At 37.8% G+C, this 22894-nt stretch overlaps 1 protein-coding gene across 1 annotated transcript in view; it reads right to left on the reverse strand.

Moving 5' to 3' along the window:
• The window catches only part of AKR1D1 (aldo-keto reductase family 1 member D1), an 80367-nt gene extending 60292 nt beyond the window's left edge, over positions 1–20075 (reverse strand). Inside the window, exons 1-2 of the mRNA XM_037836077.1 lie at positions 19776–20075; positions 662–829 (exon numbers count right to left, since the gene is read on the reverse strand). Of these exons, the coding sequence (XP_037692005.1) occupies positions 662–829; positions 19776–19868 (261 nt within the window). The 5' untranslated portion in view covers positions 19869–20075. The remainder of the gene's footprint in view (positions 1–661; positions 830–19775) is intronic.
• Between the last annotated feature and the right edge of the window lie 2819 nt (positions 20076–22894).

The following is a 22894-nucleotide window of genomic DNA, read 5'->3' on the forward strand; positions in this document are numbered from 1 at the left end:
AACTTTGAAAACTTTGTGCTAAGTGAAGGAAGTCAGACATAAAAGGCCACATATTGTATGATTCCATTTATATAAAATGTCCAGAACAGGCAAATCTAGAGAGACACAAAGTAGGTCATTGGTTGCCAGGAGCTGGAGGAAGAGGGTAATGGAGAATGACTGGTAGGGAGAATCTCTTGGGAGTGATGAAATGTTCTGGAATTAGTAGTAATGGTTGCACAACTCTGTGAATATACTTAAAATCACTGACTTCTACACTTTAAAATGGTGAACCTTGTGGTTTGTGAACTATGTCTCAATTTAAAAAATAGTGATCTGTGGACAAACAGGAATGTACAAAAGAAAAAGAAGCCTGCTCTTTTAGAAACAGCATTCCTAAATGCTTGTAATATGAATCTCCTATCACCACCCCCTTCCCACCACCACTTTCTTTCCTTCCACTCCTCAATTTATCTGCTTCCTAGATTTGGCTTTTCACATAGTAAGTTTTTTAAATCAATGCCCATGTAGGAAAGAGGTAATTAGTGCATAAGTCCTTGGCACAAGTGAGGAATTTGGAAGTTGAAGAGGAAGAAGGGGAGGAGCGTCCAACATTCTTTAGCAGAAAAGTGACCCTAGAGCCACTATTAATAGCAGGAGTTGGAGTCAGGGCGTATCTCACCTTTCCGCAGTAGAAAATATCCTCCCTCCGCACCTTGCCTTCTGCTATCTTCTCCCTGATGGCCTCCCCCACTTCATGCTCATTTAGATAGATGTAGGCACCATCAATGTGCCTGTACCCCACGTCGATGGCAGTCTTCACAGACGCCGCACAAGTCCCCGCGGTGGTCTGAAATGAGAAGGGAGTTGGGGTCAGGGAGAGAAGAGAAATGGGGCTTTCTTTTAGTTTAATCATTATTCATAAGGCCACATCTTACATATATCGTTTCACAGTGAAAATAACCAATTCCCAATTCCATTGCTGCTGTGATTAGAAGACAGTGTCAAAAGATTGAAGAAACTGACTCCCCAGAGCCCCCCTTCCCAGTGTGAGATGCCACCCACCCCAGGTCTGCCCTCAGCTTTATGGCTTCAGAGGTTTGATTCGATAAATTTTATCAGCGACAGAAGATTTCATGGTAGCCATGCCACAGGAGGACTCAGGTTAATTGAAGAAGGCTAGATTGTAAATCAAAAGATTTAAATAAATTGAGACATATCCACAGAATGGCATCCTACTCACTTATAAAAAGGAATGAAATATTGATGCATACAACAACATAGATGAATACTAAAATAATTATACTGAGTGGAAGAAACCAGATGGAAAAAAATACTACATGGTTCAATTTTCTTAAAATTCTAGAAAATGAAAGCTAATCTACAGTGACAGACACAGATCTGAGAATATCTGGGGTGGGAGTATGGGGTTGGGTGGATGGGAAGAATTACAAAGGAACAGGAGGAAACTTTCAGCGTGATGGAACTATTCATTACCTTGATTGTAGTGGTTGTGGTTTCATGGGTATATACATATGTCAAAACTCATCAAATTGTACACTTTAAATATGTGCAGCTAACCGTGTAACAATTGTATCTCATTAAAGCTGGGAAAGAAATATTGTTGGAGGACTGTTAAATTTTTAAAGATATATTTTTTGTCAAATTTGGTAGCTAACTTTTTTCATTTTATTAACCTGCATTAAGCACAAGAATTAGAATATCATCTTCATCTGAACATTGTTAAGACAAATTTTTTTAATGACAAATTTTTAGTGCTTGAGGTCTAAGTTACCATTTTTCATATGCCACATAAATCACTATTCTTCAGTTATGAAATTTAAGTATACAATAGTTTGTCTCATTTCAGTTATGATTTTTCTTAATGAGAATGGGACTTGATGAAGATTTCCATCAAGACAAACACTTTTGTCTCATCAAATAAAATTTTCAAATCCTCTTTTAAGATATGAGTATGAGCAAAGGTTAATCTGCTTTATTTATTTTTATTAACTTCATATTTCAAGGGTTATCTTTCTGATCAAGTTCACAGTACTTGGCTCTGTTTTCCATGTTCTAACCAAATGCTTGCCAAGTCACATCAGACCTGTGAACTATGACCCACAGCTATTGATTTGTCATAGAATGAGTGAAATTTGGAATATGTTTCTAGTGCCTTTATAGTCTTGGAAAGAAAAGACAAAGAATTGGAAGCATAAGTTGTATTTCCTTTCTCTATTTCAGCTGAAAGTTATCATCATGGAGAATATGAAAAATGAAAAACTGGCCTACACAGAAAAATAATATGAAAAACAGGATTCATAGTCATGAATATCTTGTAGCTGGGAAATGGAGCCACACATTCCAGGGATGCAAAAAATAAGTTTCTGGTCAATTGTCAACCTGATTAATAGTGCTTGAACAGAAATTGAGGCAAAATGGAAAAATTCAGAAAAAACTGTAAAATGAGATGTTATAGATGACAGCAACTATGCTAAAAGTACCGTGGAAGGGGGATAGGTGTAGTATCCAGAAATTTAGAGGAAAAAATAAAATAAAATAATACTTTCATTCCAAGTTATACACATATTAGTAATTAAAAAAAGCCTAATACAGTATTGTAAATATAATCTCAGAATTATCATTGAGATTTTATGAGTTGGAACTGATAATTTAGTGATAATTTTACTGATAAAGTAAATTTAATACAATGGGGAGAAGTATTAAAACATGCATATTCAAGTTTATGCTTGTGATTCAAAGATTAACCAGAAAAGCAGCACAGGGGAGAGCACTTAGAATAAAGAAAGAGGGAGAGACAAGGTCTAGGGTAGGGTGTGGATTGACTGTTCAGTCTGAAATAAATTATGGATTGTGATTTATTAAATAAGGATTCAGGCACAGAGCAAATTACAGTAGTGTAAGTCTTCAATTACTCAGCTCTCTTCAAGGAGCCTTTTCTAAAAGCAGAATATCTGGTATACTCTTTACTTGCTAAAATTATTTTCCCTCAGAAGGCAGAAGCAGCAATGAGGTGAGCTGCTATTTTGTATTTAATTCTAATCAATACAGAAGAACTAGTGGGAAATATGGACATGATGGAAAAAAAAAATACTACTTGTAATACTTAAATGCAACATAAGGTAATTCTACATAAATTCTGACAGTCTTCAGGAAAATCAATTTCAAAATGATCAGAAATATCAAATAGGACACCATATGTGGGGACTAAAATAAAGGATAGGATAGGAGAATCTAAAATATAAAAACTTAACACCACAGTTAAAGACAATCTCACTGAACTGTAAAATAGAGTTCTGTGTACTGTAATGGTGGGCTTGGTTATTCAGCCCCCCCCCCCTCCCGCCATCCACTTAAGACAACTAAAAATGCTGGATTTAAACTTTAATAATTACCTTAAAAATACTAATATGCTGAAAAAACAGTAGTTCATCTACCAGACTAAATTTTGTGGGAAAGTATAAATTTAGAAAGTAAAAGGAATACTGGGAGGACAACTGGTAAACAGCCAGGAACTGTATAGAACAGTGGTTTGGGGGACTTCTGTGACTGGCCAGCATGTACACCAGTCTGGAATGGGTTGAATGGCTGAGATTGCAGCAAAGACCTGCAAGTTTCCTTGGCGGGGGGTCTGGAGCCCCTCTCCCACAGGCACAGCAGACTGTCTTGGGGCTGGTTCCTGGAGGGAAAAAGAAACAATCTGTGCTGGGAGCACAGAGGGGGTCTCAACTAGGGTCCAATTGCAGAATTAATTAACAAATTCAGATTGCTGAATAAAAACTCCAGGCACAGATAAACCAAGAGCAGGCAGGAAAGGAACTGGGAGGACTTGGTCCAGCAGAGAGGAAGTGGGACTGACAACAACAAAAAGAACCAGAGGGGAAGGCGGGGCAAGATGGTGGAGTGGTGAGAAGCAGAATTTCGTCTCTCCCCTAGAGCAGATGGCAGTTACCCAAGAAACTATATGAAACAGTGTTTTCGGGGTCTCCAGTAACCAGTCACACATTGGGACACAAGTTTTGGAATTGGAGGAAAAGCTGAGATCGCATCGAACATTGTAAGTTCCTCGGACCAGGGGTCTGGCGCCCCTCCCCACCCAGACCTCACAGACTGTCTTGCTGCCAGCTCCCTGAAAGGGAGGGAAAAAAAAAACCAAAAAACAGCAATCTGCTGAGGGCAAGAAGGGAGGCTCAGCCCAGCCTCAACTGCAGAATTAATTAACAAATTAATTAACTAACTTTGGGAGCCGGGGTGCTAAAGAAGGGCTGGACTCCGAGAAGTGGGGGCAAGTAAAAGCAGGCACCCATTCCCAGACTCCAAAAAAGCCATTTTTTTTCCCCTACATTTTGTCCCTTCTGGCTTCTCACTGATCCCTTATCTTTTTGCATTTCAATAGCCCCCAGCAGGGGTGGAACCGAAGCGGTTGGAGAATAATTATCAGACAATAGCCCAAAGCATATCTTTAAATGCTCTATTCTGACACTGACAAAACTTCCAGGCTGGGGGAAGACTTTTAAAAGAGACTTTTTTTCTTTTCCTTTTTTCTTTTTCTTGATTTCTTTTCTTTTTTTTTTTTTTTTAATCTAAAAGTAATATATGTGGTTATTTTCTATCGGAAAGCCCAGGTTGAGGGACTAGGCTGGGCTTGGGGGGAGACAGAGTACCCACAGTGTCTTTGAATTCCATATTCACTACTGAAGGCCTCCACCCCCGTCTTTAACTGGCAACTCAGGCTGACCAAGGAATCTACCTGGAGAGGCCCCAAAGAGGAGAGAGGAGAAGGGAATAGTGCCCCTGAGAGACAACTGGAGTTCTGAGGACTGGGAGAGTGGAGGGAGGTCCAGCTCAACTGGCAGTCCTCCTTCTGGGAATTCAGACACCAGGGGCTGGAATTCAGATTCTGGCTTCAGTCAGCCATGCCCCTGACAGGATGAGAGTCACCAGGAGAACTAAAGGCTCCACACCTCCTTACACTGGTGGGGGAGCTGCGGGCTGGCCAGCGCCACCTGCTGGACAGGAGAGGAAAAGCACCAATTCTAAAGGCCTCATAGGAGGGTCTCATTCTCAGGAAAACTCCATACCCTCCCAATGACACCTGGGCCTCACTAGACTGGGAAAATCTGACTAGGGTCGACCATATCTGAGGAGACCCACTCACAAAAAGGTTACATAGAGGCAGAGCAAGAAACAGAAAAAAACAAGAGGGGGAAAAATTCTGATCAACTAAATAGAACCTAAGTTAGAGGTCTAGAATAAGTTGAACTGAATAACAGAGGCCAGAGACAAAGCCAACCAACAAGAAAACCACTAGGTAAAGACAGAAAACAAGCTCCAAAATAAACTAATCAAGAAAATCAGATGCTTAGACAACTTAAGATACAAGCCATACCAAGAAACACGAAAACATGGGCCAGCCAAAGGAACAAACTAATAGCTCAGCTGAGACACAGGAGTGGAGGCAACTAATGCTAAATAAATTTGATGAAATGAAGGAAGATATAGCAAAAGAGCTGAAGAATATAAAGAAGACACTGGCTGACCATAAAGAAGAATTCATAAACTTAAAAAACAAATGGCAGAACTCATGGGAATGAAGGCCACAATGGAGGAGATGAAAAACACAATGGAGGGACACAACAGGAGATTTGAACAGGCAGAAGAAAGGATCAGTGAACTGGAAGACAGGTCATTCGAATTCATACACACAAAAGAACAGATGGTGAAAAAAATGGAAAAATATGAGCAGGGTCTTAGGGATCTGAGTGACAACATGAAACGCACAAATATACGTGTTATGGGTATCCCAGAAGGAGAAGAGAGGGGAAAGGGGCAGAAAGAGTAATAGAAGACATATTCACTGTAAACTTCCCAACTCTTATAAAAGACAGAAAATTAGAGATTCAAGAAGTACAACATACACCAAATAGAATAGATCCCAATAGACCTACTCCAAGACACTTACTGGTCAGATTGTCCAATGTCAAAGACAAAGAGAGGATTCTGAAAGCAGCAAGAGAAAAGCAATCCATCACATACAAGGGAAGGTCAATAAGACTATGTACAGATTTCTCTGCAGACACCATGGAGGCAAGACGACAGTGGCATGATATATTTAAGATACTGAAAGAGAAAAACTGCCAACCAAGAATTCTATATCCAGCAAAACTTTCCTTCAAAAATGAGGGAGAGATTAAAACATTTTCAGACAAACAGACACTGAGAGAGATTGTGAATAAGAGACCAGCACTACAAGAAATACTAAAGGGAGTGCTACAGGCTGATAGGAAAAGACAGGAGAGAGAGAGTTGGAGAAGAGTGCAGAAATGAAGATTATCAGGAAGGTAAAAGGAGAGGAAAAAATAAGATATGACATATAAATTCCAAAAAACAAAATGGTAGTAGAAAGTACTGCCCTTACAGTAATAACACTAAATGTAAATGGATTAAACTCCCCAATAAAAAGACACAGACTGGCAGAATGGATTAAAAAACAGGACCCATCTATATGCTGTCTACAAAAAAGAACCAGAGACTTTTGTCATTAGAGGTGTTCAGAATATTGGAAAAGGGCTTGGGTCCAAGGAAAAAGGGGCACATAAGAAAGGGTACCAAATCCAGCTCTTGCTTCCAAACCCAGGTAGCTGGGGTCTGGCTCTGAAAAGGGTTATTTTTCTTCTTCTCTTCTTTCTCTCTATTTATTTATTTATTTATTTTTTACTTTTCATTAGCCCATCAGAGCTGCTGGAAGGTTCAGGTTTCAGTACTGCCCCAGGCAAGGGGAGAATTAAAGTTGCCTGAGAGTAACTATTCAGGTGAAACAGATAAAAACCTAAAGGGCATATCTTTAAATAGTCTATACTGGGACTGACTAAACTTGGGGGCTGGGGAAAGGACTTGAAAAGGGATTTCTTTTCTTTTCTTTTTAAAATAATTATTCTAAGTAACTCATTACAGAATGCCTCTGATATTTGCATTTGGCACCTGGACCCCAGCAAAGGTGGAGCTAAGATAGGTCTGAGGGACAAAGCAATAAGTCTAGTGGGGGAGATAATACCCTAAAGGATATAACTTCCCCAAGACAATGGTGTGGGGTGGAGGTGGGGCCCAGACCAAGTGGTGGCCCTTATTCAGAGAATTCAGACCCCAGGGGCTGGATAACAGAAACAGCTTGAGTCAGCCATACCTCTGGCAGGGACAGGGTCTGCAGAGAATTAAAGGCACCAAGCCTTTAATTGTGGGCTGACAAGTGCCACCTGCTGACAAGTGCCACCTGCTGGACAGGATAGGAAAAGCACAGAGCCTAGAGGCTTCACAGCAGTGTCTAACAACCAGCAGGTCTCATTCTCAGGGAAATGTGATATGGAGTATACCCTCCTCCTGAGACCTGGGGCAGTGTGGACTGGGAAATCTGATTGGGGTCAATCATATCTGGGGAGACCCTCTCACAAAAAGGTTATATAGAGCAGGGCAAGAATCAGAAAAACAAGAGCTGATAAATTCTGATAAACTAAACAGAAGCTATGTTAGAGGCCTAGAGTAAGTTGAACTGAATGCCAAAGAATAGAGAACAAAGTCAACCAACAAGAAAGCCCTAGGTAAAAGAGTGAAAATGAGCTCTAGAAGAAACTAATCAAGAAAATCATGCCTATACTGCTAAAAATAATGAGCCATACTAGGAAACATGAAAATATGGACCAGCTAAAGGAACAAACAAACACTTCAACTGAGATACAGGAATTGAAGCAAATAATAATTGAACAGATCTCCTAAATCAATTCAAAAATCAAATCAGTGAGCTGAGGGAAGATATGGCAAAAGAGATGAAGGATATAAAGAAGACACTGGATGATCATAAAGAATTCATAAACTTGAAAAAACAAATGGCAGAACTTATGGGAATGAAGGGCACAATGGAGGAGATGAAAAACACAATGGAAGGAAACAATAGTAGATTTGAACAGGCAAAAGAAAGGATCAGTGAACTGGAAGTCCAGACATTTGAATTTATACACACAAAAGAACAGATGGTGAAGAGAATAGAATAATATGAGCAGGGTTTTGGGGAGATGAGTGACAACATGAAGCACACAAATATATGTATTATGGGCATCTGAGAAAGAGAAGGGGGGGAAAGGGGGAGAAAGACTAATAGAAGCAGTATTTACTGAAAATTTCCCAACTCTTATGAAAGACAGAAAATTACTGATTCAAGAAGTACAGCAGATCCCAAACAGAATAGATCCCAATAGACTTATTCCAAGACACTTACTGATCTGATTGTCCAATGTTAAAGACAAAGAGAGAATTCTGAAAGTGGCAGGAGAAAAGTGATCTCTCACATACAAGGGAAGCTTGATAATACTATGTACGAATTTCTCCACAAAAACCATAGAGGCAAGAAGGTATGGTATGATATATTTAAGATACTGAAAGAGAAAAATTGCCAACCAAGAATTCTATATCCAGCAAAACTGTCCTTGAAAAATGAGGGAGAGATTGAAATATTTTCAGACAAACCAACACTGAGAAAGTTTGTGAATAAGAGACATGCACTACAAGAAATACTAAAGGGAGTCCTACAGGCTGATAGGAAAAGACAGGAGAGACAGGTTTGTACAAGAGTGTAGAAATGAAGACTATCTGAAAGGGTAAAGGAAAAGAGAAAAAAATAAGAGATGATATATAAAATCTAAAAGACAAAATGGTAGAAGAAAGAACTGCCCTTAAAGTAATAACACTAAATGTTGATGGATTAAATTTCCCAATAAAAAGACACAGACTGGCTGAATGGATTAAAAAAACAGGACCCATCTATAGGCTGTCTACAAGAAACTCACTTTAGACATAAGGACAAAAATAGGTTGAAAGCAAAAGGTTGGCAAAAGATATTTCATGCAAACAACAACCAGAAAAAAGTAGGAGTAGCTATATTAATGTAAAACAATTAACAGATACAAAGAAGGACATTATGTACTAATAAAAGGGTCAATTCATCAAGAAAACAAAACAATCATAAATATTTATGTACCAAGCCAGAGAACCCCAAAATACATGAGGTAAACACTGAGAACACTGAAGGGAGAAGTAGATACCTCTACAATAATAGTTGGAGACTTCAATACACTGCTATCATCAATGGATAGAACATCTAGACAGAGGATCAGTAAGGAAACAGAGATGTTGAGTTGTATGATAAATGAACTAGACTTGACAGATATTTATAGAACACTACACCTCACAACAGCAGGATACACATGTTTCTCAAGTACTCACAGATCATTCTCTAGGATATACCACATGTTGGGACAAAAAGAAGTCTCAACAAATTTACAAATATTGATGTTATACAAAACAGTTTCTTGGATCATAATGGCAGAAGGTTGGAAAGTTCACAAATATATGGAGGCTAAACAACACACTTTTAAACAACAGTGGGTAAAGGGAGAAATTAATAAATATCTTGAGGCAAATGACAATGAAAATACAACATATCAAAGCTTATGGGATGCAGCAAAGGTGGTGCTGAGAGGGAAATTTATTGCCCTAAATGCCTACATTAAAAGAAATAGCAAAAATCGAGGAATTAATTGTTCACCTGGAGGAGCTAGAAAAAGAAAAGCAAACTAACTGCAAACAAACAGAAGGAAAGAAATAACAAAGAGTAGAGCAGAAATAAATGAAATTGAGAATAGGAAAACAATAAAGAGAATCAACAAAATCAGAAGTTGGATCTTTGAGAAAATCAGTAAAATCGATGGACCCTTTGCTAGGCTGACAAAGAAAGAGAGAGGGAGAGAGAGAGAGAGAGAGAAAGAAAGAAAGAAAACAAGTAATTGCAAATAAACACAATCAGAAATGGGAAAGGGGAAATAACTACGGACCCCACAGAAACAAAGAAAACAATGAGAAGATACTATGAGCAACTATGTGCTAGTAAACTAGACAATTTAGATGAAATGGACAACTTCCTAGAAAAGCATAAACAACTAACATTGACTTAAGAAGAAATATGTGGCCTCAACAAACCAACCACAAGTAAAGAGATTGAGTCAGTCATCAAAATGTGCCCCCCCCCCACCAAAAAAAAGCCCAGGACCAGATGGCTTCACATGTGAATTCTACCAAAAATTCAAGAAAGAATTAGTACCAATCTGGCTCAAACTCTTCGAAAAAATTGAAGAGTAGGGAAAGCCACCTAACTCATTCTATGAAGCCAACATCACCCTGGTCTCAAAGTCAGACAAAGACACTACAAAAAAGGAAAAGTATAGACCAACCTTTTTAATGACTAGAGATGCAAAAATCATCAACGAAATATTCGCAAATTGAATCCAGCAACACATTAAAAGAATTACACAATTCTAGTCCAGGTATGCAAGGCTGGTTCAACACAAGAAAATCAATTAATGTAATACATCACATCAATAAATCAAAGTGGAGGAACCACAGGAGCGTCCCGATCGATGTAGAAAATGCAAAGGCACTCAACCCGGAAAGGAAGAAGTAAAATTTTCACTGCTTGTAGAAAATCCAGAAAAATCTGCAGCAAAGCTACTAGGGCTAATCAATGAATACAGTCAAGTGGCAGGCTAAAAGGACAATATGTAAAAATCAGTAGTGTTCCTATACACAGCTAATGAGCAACAGGAAGAGGAAATCAAGAAAAGAATTCCATTTTCAATAGCAATCAAAAGAAGCAAGTATTTAGAAATACACTTAACCAATGCCAAAAAAGACGTATTCACAGAAAACTACAAGAAACCGCTAAAAGAAATCAAACAGGACCTTAAAAAATGAAGAACATACTATGTTCATGGATTAGAAGACTAAATATAGTTAAGATGTCAATTCTACCTCAACTCATTTATAAATTCAATGCAATACCAGTTAAAATCCCAACAATTTACTTTGCAGAAATAGAAAAACCAATAACCAAATTTATTTGAAATGGCAGTGTACCCCAAATAGCCATAAATATCTTTAGAAAGAGGAATAAAGTGGGAGGTCTCATACTACCTGACTCTGAAGCATACTACAAAGCTACAGTGGTCAAAACAGCATTGTATTGGCATACAATGGAATATACTGACCAAAGGAATTAAATTGAATATTCAGAAATAGACCTTCTCATCTACAGACAATTGATAGTTGATACGGCAGTCAAGCCAATGCAACTGGGACAGAGCAGCCTCTTCAATAAATGGTGTTTGGAGAACTGGATATCTGTATCCAAAAGAATGAAAGAGGACTCCTACCCCACACCTTATAAAAAAAATTAACTCAAAATGGATTAAAGACTTCAACAGTACTAAGACCACAAGAATTTTAGAAGAAAATGTAGGAAGTGTATTAAGTATCTTGTGATAGGGGGTGGTTTCCCAGACCTGACACCCAAAGTGTGAGCAATCAAAGAAGAAATAGATAAATGGGATGTACTTTTGTACATCAAAGGACTTTGTCAGAAACGTAAAAAGGCAGCCTACACAACGGGAGACAATATTTGGAAACCACATGTCAGACAAGGGTTTAACATCCAGAATATATAAAGAAATCCTACAACTCAACAACAGAAAGACAAACAACCCAATTAAAAAATGGGGAAAAGACAGGGACAGACACTTTTCTGAAATGTGGTATATACCTTTTCCACTTTTCCAAAGAAGAAATACAAACGATGCAAAAACATATGAAAAGATGTTCAAATTCACTGGCTATTACGGAATCGCAAATCAAAACCACAATGAGATATCATTTCACACCTACTAAAATGGCCTATCATAAAAACAGAAAAGTACAAGTGCTGCAGAGGATGTGGAGAAAGAGTCACACTTATTCACTGTTGGTGGGAATGTAGAATGGTGCAGCATTGGAAGGCAGTTCCTCAGGAAGCTAAGTATAGATTTGCCATATGATCCAGCAGTTCTGTTACTAGGTATATACTCAGAGGAACTGAAACCTAAGGCACAAATGGACATTTGCAAGCCGATGTTTGTAGTGACATTATTCATGATTGCCAAGAGATGGAAATAACCCAAATGTCCATCAATGGAAGAGTGGATAAACTGTGGTATGCACATACAATGGAATATTACACAGCTACAAAACAGAACAAAGTCATGGAGCATATAACAACATGGATGAACCTTGAGGACGTTATGTTGAGTGAAGTTAGCCAGAAACAAAAGGACAAATACTGTATAGTCTCACTAATATGAACTAACATTAGTGAGCAAACTTTGAGAGTTAAAGCTGAGAACACAGGTTATCAGAGGGTAGAGATTGGGCATTTGATGCTGAAGGAGTATAGAATGTTCAACAGGATTGATTGTATAGATCCAGATATGGAAAGCACAATACTATGTGATGGTAGCACAATATTGTAAGTACACTGAACAAAGATGTCTGTGAATCAAGTTGAAAGAGGAGGGCTAGGGGCATGTATGACACCAGGAAGAAATATAGATGATAAAGACTGAGACTGTACAACAGTGAAACCTAGAGTGGTCAATGATGGTGACTAAATGTACAAATATAAAATGTTTTTACATGTGGGAGAACAAATGAATGTCAACCTTGCAAGATGTTGAAAAAGGGATGGTATTAGGAAAAAATATAATCAATGCAAACTGGAGTTTATGGTTAACAGTAACATTGTAATATGCTTCCATTAAATTTAACAAAGACAATATACCAAAGCTAAATGTCTATGAGAGGGGGTTATAAGGGATAGGTATGGATTCTTGCTGTTGTTGTCTGATCTTATTATTGTATTGTATTTTAATTTTTTCTTTTATCTTCTTTATTCTTAAAAATTTTTTTTGGAGTAATGAACATGTTCAAGTGCTGATTGCAGTGATGAACACACACCTATATGATGATACTGTGAATAATTGGTTGTACACTGTGAATGATTGTATGGTATGTGAATATATCTCTATAAAATTGCAGGAAAAAATATAAACAGAGGGAAACAAGTGCTGGAGAAAATACGGAGAGAGGGATGTACCTATTCACTATTGGTGGAGAAGTAGAATGGTGCAGCCCATCTGGAGGACAATGTGTTTCCACAAGAAGCTAAGTATGTGGGTGCCATAAGGTCCTACTACCTCATTATGGGGTATATACCTGGAAGATCTGAGAGCAGGGACTCAAATGGACATTTGCACACTGATGTTTATGGCAGCAGAATTCATGATTTGCAATGGATGGAGGTGGCCTAAGGGTACATTGACTGATGAACAGAATGGTGAACTGTGGTGTAGGCATATAATAGAATATTGAGCAGCTGTAAGAAGGAATGAAGTTGTGAGACACGCAACTAGGTGAAGGAATCTTAAGGACAGCGCTTTGAGTGACGTACACCAGAAATGAAAAGACAAACATTGTAATGCCTCACTAATATGGACTAACTATAATGTATAAAGTCTGAGAATTGAATCTTAGAGCACAGGTTATCAGGGGAATGCTTATGGTAATGGTCCCTAGATTGTAAGCTGTTACAGCAGTCGCATCTATTCCTGAGTTGTAATGTTTATCTCTAAATTCTGAGATGCTGGTCAGTCTCTGGAACTTTGGGTATCTGTGTGATGCCTGAGACTCAGAGCTAGAGCTCGGCAGCTATGAATGTCAGTATTATCTCATACAGCAACTGTTAAAAAAAAGTTGAAGAAGAATTCAGACTTCAATTACAGATATGAATGAAGCGGATCTGGTTAGGACTAAGGCAAATCAGGCCAAAGGGTAAAGGATGGTATTGACTGTGTTTTAAAACTTCAAATTCTGTGTGAGACCAAGGGAAGAGATGTTTATTTGGTTCAGGATTTATATTTTTCTGTAGCACACTAAATAATTTAACTTGTACAGTCAGTTTATTCAAACACCATCATCACATGGAACTTTGAATAAGAAATGGGATCTGGTAGGTTTGTACAGGTTAATGTGAAATCCCAATACATCCCAAAATAATTTGGGCAGAGAATAAAAATGTATTTGCAGTGCCCCCCTGAGGAACAAGGGGAAAATTCAGAAATATTGAACTTCCCCACCTGGGTTATTACTGATATTCTCACAAACATTGAGGATTACCAATTTAGTAGGCCAAACCCTTGATCTTGGGGCTTGCCCTTGTGAAGCTTGTTCCTGCAAAGAAGAGGCTAAGCCTACCTATAATTGTTCCTAAGAGTCTCCCCCAGAGAACCTTTTTTGTTGGTCAGATACAGCCTCTCTCTCTAAGCCCACAGAGCAGGTAAGCTCACTGCCCTCCCCCCCCCCCACCACGTGGGACATGACTCCCAGGGATGAGTCTGGACCCAGCATCATGGGATTGAGAAAATCCTTTTTGACCAAAAGGGGAAAGCGAAATGAAACAAAATTAAGTTTCAGTGGCTAAGAGATTTCAAATGGAGTCGAGAAGTCACTCTGGAGGGCATTTTTATGTGCTATATAGATATCTCTTTTTAGTTTTTAAAGTATTGAAATAGCTAGAAGGAAATATATGAAAGTGTCAGACTGCAACCCAGTAGCCTTGATTCTTAAAGACAATTGCATAACTATGTAGCTTACATGGTGTGACTGTGTGATTGTGAAAACCTTGTGGCTCACACTCCCTTTATCCAGTGTATGGACAGATGAGTGGAAAATGGGAACAAAAATTAAATGAAAAATAGGGTGGGATGGAATGCTTAGAGTGTTCTTTTTTACTTCTATTTGTATTCTTATTTTAATTTTTTTTTTTTTTTTTTGGAGTAAAGAATATGTTTAAAGATTGTGGTGATGAATGCACAACTATATGATGGTACTGTGAACAGTTGATTGTACACTGTGGATTATTTTATGGTATATGACTGTACCACAATAAAACTGAATTAAAATAAAAGAAAATACTGGAACATTGAAGCCTAGTTTTCCCTGAGGGATTTATCAATACCAAATTTTGGTTGTGTGACATTGAGGGGTAAGGGCAAAAGAAAAAATATCTAGGGTCTATCAAAAATGAACAGTCTTGTAGGAGATGTTCATAATATTAAACTGAGTTACCCAAAGATCTATACAATCAAAATAATGGTAAACCAGAACTGAAGCCATCACTTTGGAAGCCTAGATTACTGGTAAATTTGCCTTCATAATCAGAAGTGCAGGAGATGAGAAAGGAAAGCAAAACCCTGGAAGATACTTTGTGTTAGCCCTTAAGGCATCCTAATGCATATGTAATATATATAATATATGCATAAGGGAGAACTGTTAAAAACAACAAAGAGCCTAAACAGAGCCACAGATTTCTACTATTGGAATTGCCAAAGATTGTAAAATAATGATGCTTACTTTGATTAAAGAAATAACAGACGAGATATTTTCTGAGAACAGGAAAATATAAAAAATGTCATAGAAGATTTGGGAAAGAAACAAAAGAGGGCTTCTATAAATAATAAAAGATTATAAGAAACTTAAAATTAAATGAGCTTATTGGCAGCGTATTGAACATGGCAATAAAGAATTAGCGAACTGGAAGATAGATGAAGTGAAATTATTGAGATTGAAACACAGAGAACACAGGAAAGAAAATATGAAAAAGGGTAAAAGATATGTGAGGTAGAGTGAAAAGCTCTAACATATGTTTAATTGGAATCCTTGGAGAGGAAAGAAATGAGGCAGAGGCAAAACTTGAGTAGAAAGTGACTGAGAATTTTCTAGGATTATTGAAAGTCACCATCCATAGGTTCAAAAAGCCAATATAGACCTAGCAAGGTAAGTAAAGGTATTTCTATTAATGAAATAGAAAACAATTTGACAAACTTCTGTCAACTTGATTAGGAAAAAAAGAGAAGGCACAAATATCAATATTAAGAGTGAATCAAAGGATGTGACTACAAATGCTAAAATATTAAAAAGACATGAGAATATTATGAACAACTTTAGGCAAAAGTCTTGCAAATTAAAAGAAATAGAAAAAGTCCTTTAAAAATATACCAAAATTTATTTGAAACAGGAAGCCTAATAATCCTTATAACTATGAAAGAATTAAAGTCATCAATCCCAGGGAAAAATGTGGAAATATTAAATTTACTCACCTGGGGAATTCCTTATATTCTTGCAAATATTGGGGGTTACCAATTTAGAAAGCTGAGCCCTTGATCTTGGGGCTTGCCCTTATGAAGCTTGTTACTGAAAAGGAGAGGCTAAGCCTACTTATAATTGTGCCTAAGAGTCACCCTGAGAACCTCTTTTGGTGCTCAGATGTGGCCTCTCTCTCTCTAAGCCGACTTGTCAGGTAAACTCACTGCCCTCTCCCTTACGTGGGACACTCCCAGGGGTGAAAATCTTCCTGGCAATGTGGGTATGACACCTGAGGATGAGTCTGGACGTGGCATAATGGGATTGAGAAAGCCTTCTTGACCAAAAGGAGGAAGACAAATGAAACAAAGTAAAGTTTCAGGGGCTGAGAGATTTCAAATGGAGTCAAGATGTCATTCTGGAGGTTATTCATATGCATTATGTAGATATCCCTTTCTAGTTTTTAGTGTATTAGAATGGCTGGAAGGAAACAACTGAAATTGTTAAATTACAACCCAGTAGCCTTGATTCTTGAAGATGATTGTATACCTATATAGCTTAAATGGTGTGACCATGTGATTATGAAAACCTTGTGGTTCACACTTCATTTATCCAGTGTATGGACAGATGAATAGTCATATGGGGACAAAAAAGTAAATGAATAATAGGGGGATTGGGGGAAAAGAGTTCTTTTTTTCTTTTCTTTTTATTCTTACTTTAAATTTTTTTTTGAGTAATAAAAATTTTCAAATATTGATTGTGTTGATGAATGCACAAGTATATGATGATACTGTGAACAACTGATTGTACACTTTGGATGACTGTATGATATGCGACTATATCTCAATAAAATTGCAAGGAAAGAAAATCAGCAGTCCAAAATATTCCAAGAAAGAACACTCTACACTCAGAGTTTTTTCTACGGAAATATCCAATATCCTCAGCATTTACTAAAAAGACTGTCCTTTACCTATAGGTCTAAAGTGCCACCTCTCTCACATACATCAAACTAAGACTCACAAAATACAATAATAAAGTGGGAGAACATGCTTCTCCAGAAATGAAGATTTATTAACAAAATATTGTCATTAAGATAGTGTGACATTGGTACAGGCTTGATTATAAGACTAGTGGAACTCTAGAGATGGTTGAATTCTTAATCCCCGCATGGCTTGGATTAGAGAGAAATGGGATCCTGAGATTTTGGAGGGGATATCTGGATCAATGTACTTGAGCACCTTGAAATACAAGAGCTCCCTGAACTCTCTTGAATTTCAGAAGTTACCCGCTCAATCCTGCTGAAGCCTGGTATTCTCCCATTCTTTGAAGATGATTCAGAGTCCTCTACCTTGCAAACAACATATGTCCCCTGCAGGATCCACTGTCATCTCTCCTCCCAACCACCAGACCAAAATGTCAGAAAATATCCTGGCCAGGGAAGTACTGGTCCTGCTAAGGGAAGAAAGAGGACTATACATTGAAGGAACTGCAGGACCCAGACAACAGGTATAATAGGAGCAGGAGAATAAATATGGGATTGGACATTGAGGATACTGTATCAAGAAGGGATGGAACATCAAATTGGATAAAGGAGATTTTATTGATATGGAAACATCTTCTGATACATGATTTTGCACCCTGGCAAGGACCTCAGGAAACAATGCTAACATAACTATCAGGATAGCTGTTGGAAACTTGGAAAAAGTGATCCACATTAAAAGATGTATAAGTTGCCCTAAAGATGGCTTCAGTGGCAGGAGATGTATTCACCCCACTAACCTGCATCTTTTAATTTTTGGAATTTTGGAAAATCTGTTCCCAGATATGCTGCACTTAGTATATGAAGCTAGTGGATCCAACTGGCAGCTGCCAGGAGCTGCCAGGAGCCAATTGCTAGGAGAAGTATTTTTTTGTGGAAGGGGAGAGGGTGAGTGTAGTTTTGTCATGTTGAGTTAGAGGTGCCTGTGGAAGGTGAAGCACAAACCTAGTCATGCATCAGAATTACTGAGGAGCCTAAACACAGGTCAAGCTCTACCCCCAAAGATCCAGATTCTATAATCTGAGGTGATGAACAGGAATCTGAATTTTTAACAAATGCTCCATGTAGTTTTGATGTAACCAGTCTATAGCAATATGGGGAGATACAAAAAGCACAATATAGAATAGGAAATAATAGATTCAGGAGTCTTGTCTATATGCGGTTGGAGCCAAGATTATGGATGAGGTCATACAGAGACAATGTGCAAAGTGAGAAGAGTAAAGGACCAAGTTTATACATACACTCATGTAATTGCTCCAGGAGTGATTTTATCTTCATCTTTGAAGATTCTATAGCATATTCTATAGCTGGGCAATAGATGTGGAATGTGTGATTGTAATACAAATGTTACCTACTCTTACTATTTATAGTTTATTCCCCTTCCTCAGCCTTCTATTCTCTATTCTTCCACTAGAGCAATCTTTCAAAAACCCAGATTTGATGATACTATTCCTCTTTTGCTAAGCTTTAGATGATTCCTCATTTCTTATAGAATGAAACGTCAACTCCTTAGCATGGTATTCAAGGTCCTCTGCAATCTAGTTTCAACTTGCATTTTCAGATTCCGTTGTTCACCCTTCACCATTAACTCCATGTGCCAGCTACTGTGGGCTTGGCCATCCCTGGACATATCAGGTACCCTTGTGCCTCTACACCGACTCTTCTGCCTAAAATGTACTGCTTCACCTCCTCTTCCATGCCTGGCTAATTCATACTTAGCTTTACCGAGTTCATTCAAATATGATACCACAAATTTCAGTAGCATTTCTACAAGTACTGACGTTTGTTCTGGCAATCAGCATGTTGAATTGCAATGAGGAAAGCAGAAAGATGTTCTTACATGCAGAAAGTTTACAGTGTTGAAAAGGAAACCCGTTTCAATTTGCATGGTCAAATTTAATTATTCTCTTTTTTTTGCAGAGAAACACTGTTTACAGTTATAGGATAGCATTTACTTTTATTTTCACTGTTTTACAAATAGTTGTTATAAAGTCTTACTCCTCTATTTGATTTTTTTTTACTCCCTAGACAACAGAGATATTATTCTCTTCATCTTTGAAGATTCTATAGCAAATCCTTAGCACATGGTAGGTACTCACTAAGTGTTTGTTAGATTTCACTTAACATTCTCAAATATAAATTTTAAAATAATCACAATCCCAAACTCAGAAATTTCATGTGCCTTCGTTCAAGCCGGCAATCCACATTCAGCTAAATTTTAGTAAAGTAATCCATATTCAGCTGGATTTTAGTAAAGGAAGCAGAAAGGTCTCATTCTCTAATTCAAAATAATATTTAAGGAAAAATTTAAGCAAGAATATAAACATTTTCTGGTTTAGTTTAACTTTTGGCTTAATACTCACTCAAACAAACAGTAATCCTTGGAGGTTGCTTTGATTATTAAAAAAAGTAAATCAGTGAACACAAACAGTGAGCCCTAAGTTAAACCATGAAATTTAGTTAGTGTTACAGTTGTAAAAATGTGCTATCCTTAACTGTAGCAAATGTTCCACACCAGTTGCTGGGTGTTGGCTGTAGGATGGAGTATTGATCCTGTATTTCATGCATGATTGTTCTGTAAACCCACAACTTCTCTAATTAAAAAAAGTAAATCAGTGAGATCCATTCAAAATCAAGAACAAATTACACTTTGGGCATGAGGTTAAAAAGAGAGAGATACACTTACCAGCTTAGGTTCTGCGTAGGTTCCAAGACCGATAATAGGAATGCTATTTCCATCACTTAGAGGAATGCGGTGATTTGCAGCACTGAGGTGCATTTTGGAGAGAGAGTTCTGAGGTTCCAAGTTTCTAATAATGACACAGAACACCTTAGGGAGATTTCGTCTTTTTGAAAAGTTGTCCTAATGCCCAGTGAAAGAAAATTCAGAGGAAGGAGCTGCCGGAGGGAAGAGTGATTAAAAGATCTGTTTCTCAATCTGTTTTCTCCAGATGAATACTAAGAGAAGTTGCCCTTTGAACACCAACAGAGGCATATAAAAGAGTGATTAAAAGATCTGTTTCTCAATCTGTTTTTCTCCAGATCAATTCTAAGAGAAGTTGCCCTTTGAACACCATCAGAGGCATATAAATAAAATATTTCATTAAGAGCTTATGCTTACTTATCTGGAAAGTAACGAGTGAAAAAAACGAAAGGAAACAAACCCAGTTGGCCTCAAATTCTCTCAGACTATAAAGGAAATTTGTTGGTTCATGTGTCTGAAAACTCTAGCATTAGACTAGCTTCAGTTGAGATTTAGAGCAGTTTCCCAAGACCTTCCTGGAGATTCTGGCACAGCAGGACTGGGAAAGGGTTTGGGATTTTTCTCACCCAGTTAAATGTGGGAAACAATGGACTAGATGAACAAATGATATAACCAGGAACCCATTTTTCACTCTCTAGCTTGTTTCTCTACCTCCTCAGTCTGCATGCCACTCTCAGCGAACTCTTCCCCTTATCATTGAACGATGGTTGCCAGCAACTCTTGGAGAAACATGGTTACAGTTACAACCCAACAATAAAGAGATTTTACTTAATCCATAACTCAAAGAGTAATGCAGAAATTGAGTCTTGTTGGTCTTGATTGCATGTTTTGGTTTATGGATCTATCACTGAATTATTCATACTGTATTAAGATAATTAGATACCATCTCTAGATTTTGAGTTAAGGTTAATCTTACTTGAGAAGTGATAGCTGGATAAGTAGAAAATACTCAGTATAATTCTTCAGCTGGAAAATGCTTAGTATAGTCTTCAATAGCCAACAGAGGGAAAAAAAAAACCTGTTTATTAAGATCGCTTTACTCAAGCAAACTTATTCTCTGTTCCCAGGACCTTTCTCAGCATTGCCAGCAGTAGGATAAAAAGTATACAAACAAGAGGGAGATGTGACCAAAAGCTTTCTCTCTTCTATTTTTTTCCCCTTCTGCTTTCTTCTTGATTCTGGCTACTTCTTTGTGTTGAGTTATAAATGTCGAAACAACTCTCTCACTCTGAACTAAGGTTGGAAAGCTTTTTTTCCCTCCAGTTCCTTGTTAATGCATCTTCAATAAACTCACCTTCTCACCAAAGCAAAGAGACTTGTTTCTCTGTTTGAAGTGGGATCAGACGGGCCTAACTATTTAAAACCATGTTTTCTAATAGTATCAGAAGAGTCTGGAGAATGTTAAGGAAAAAGGAAGAGGTAATAGGGAAACGGTAAACAGATGTTTATTACATTTTCCTTAAAAGAATTGTGCTGTGGGCAAAATGAGAGCTTTGGGCCTGATGACCTCAATGATCACTTATCCATGATGGTTAAAATGTCCTAACGTCCAGTTATAATTAACTTGCCCTTTCTCCAGGACAGTCATTCTAGCTTATGTAAATACTATCAACCACAGGCTATGGTTATTTAAAGGAGCTTGGCGCAACATGGAGCAGGGCAGTAGTGGTCTCCAAAATAATTTGTAAATTGATCCAACAAACACTTATTAGTCATGTTTCTTTATTTTTATTATTGTTGATTTTTTTAGTTCTATGAATTTTAACACATGCATAGATTTGTGTAACCACCATCATAATTGAGTTATGGAAAATTTCTGCAATTCCAAAGAACTTCATCATACTATCCCTTTATAGTCAAAGTCACACCTCCCCCACCCCCAACCCCTGGAAATCTCTACCTGTTTTTCATCAATATAGTTTCATCTTTTGGAAATGTCATATGAATTGAATCATACAGTATGTAATCTTTTGAGATTGGTTCCTTTCACTCAGTACATTGCCTTTGAGATTTAACCAGGTTGTTGCTTTATCAATAGTATATCCTTTTTTGTTGTTATTGTTTTTGTTTAATTTTTTTAAGTTAGAGCAATTATAGATTTACAGAAAAATCATGCAGAAAGTACAGAGTTTCCATATACTACTGTGTGGTTTGGATGTATTATGTCCCCCAAAACACCATTATCTTTGATGCAGTCTTGTGTGGGCAGGAAACATATTGGTGTTGATTGGGTTGGAGACTTTTGATTGGATGTTTCCGTGGAGATGTGATCACTCAACTGTGGGTGAGATCTTTCACTGGATAATTTCCATGGAGGTGTGGCCCTGTCCATTAAGCATGGGCCTTGATTAGTTTCAGGGAGCCCTATAAAAGCTCAGACAGAAAGACTGAGCTTGCTACAACCAGGAGGGACACTTTGAAGAACTCACAGGAACTGAGAGAAGAGCTGCAGCTTACAGAGACATTTTGAAGATGGTCGTTGAAAGCAGACTTTTGCTCTGGAGAAGATAAGAGAGGAAAAACGCCCCAAGAACAACTAAGAGTGACATTTTTGAGGAACTGTAGCCTAGAGAGGAACATCCTGGGAGAAAGCCATTTTGAAACCAGAACTCTGGAGCAGACACAGCCACATGCCTCCCAGCTAACAAGAGGTTTTCGGGACACCGTTGGCCATCCTCCAGTGAAGGTACCCAATTGTTGATGGCTTACCTGGGACACTTTATGGCCTTAAGACTGTAACTTTGTAACTAAATAAACCCCCTTTATAAAAGCTGGTCCATCTCTGGTGTGTTGCATTCCGGCAGCATTAGCAAACTGGAACAACTACCACCTCAGTTTTCCCTATAATTAACATTTGCATTAGTGTTATTTTTTACAATTGATAAAACAATATTAATATAATTATACTATTAATTGTAGTCCATAGTTTACATTAGGTTTCACTCTTTGTGCTGTACAGTTCTCTGGGCTCCTTTTTAGTATTTTTTATTCTAATATATGCAACCTAAATTTGCCCATTTCAAATAAAAAATTTGGTAGTG

This window comes from Choloepus didactylus, chromosome 5 (genome assembly GCF_015220235.1).
Source record: "Choloepus didactylus isolate mChoDid1 chromosome 5, mChoDid1.pri, whole genome shotgun sequence".
NCBI lineage: Eukaryota > Metazoa > Chordata > Mammalia > Pilosa > Megalonychidae > Choloepus > Choloepus didactylus.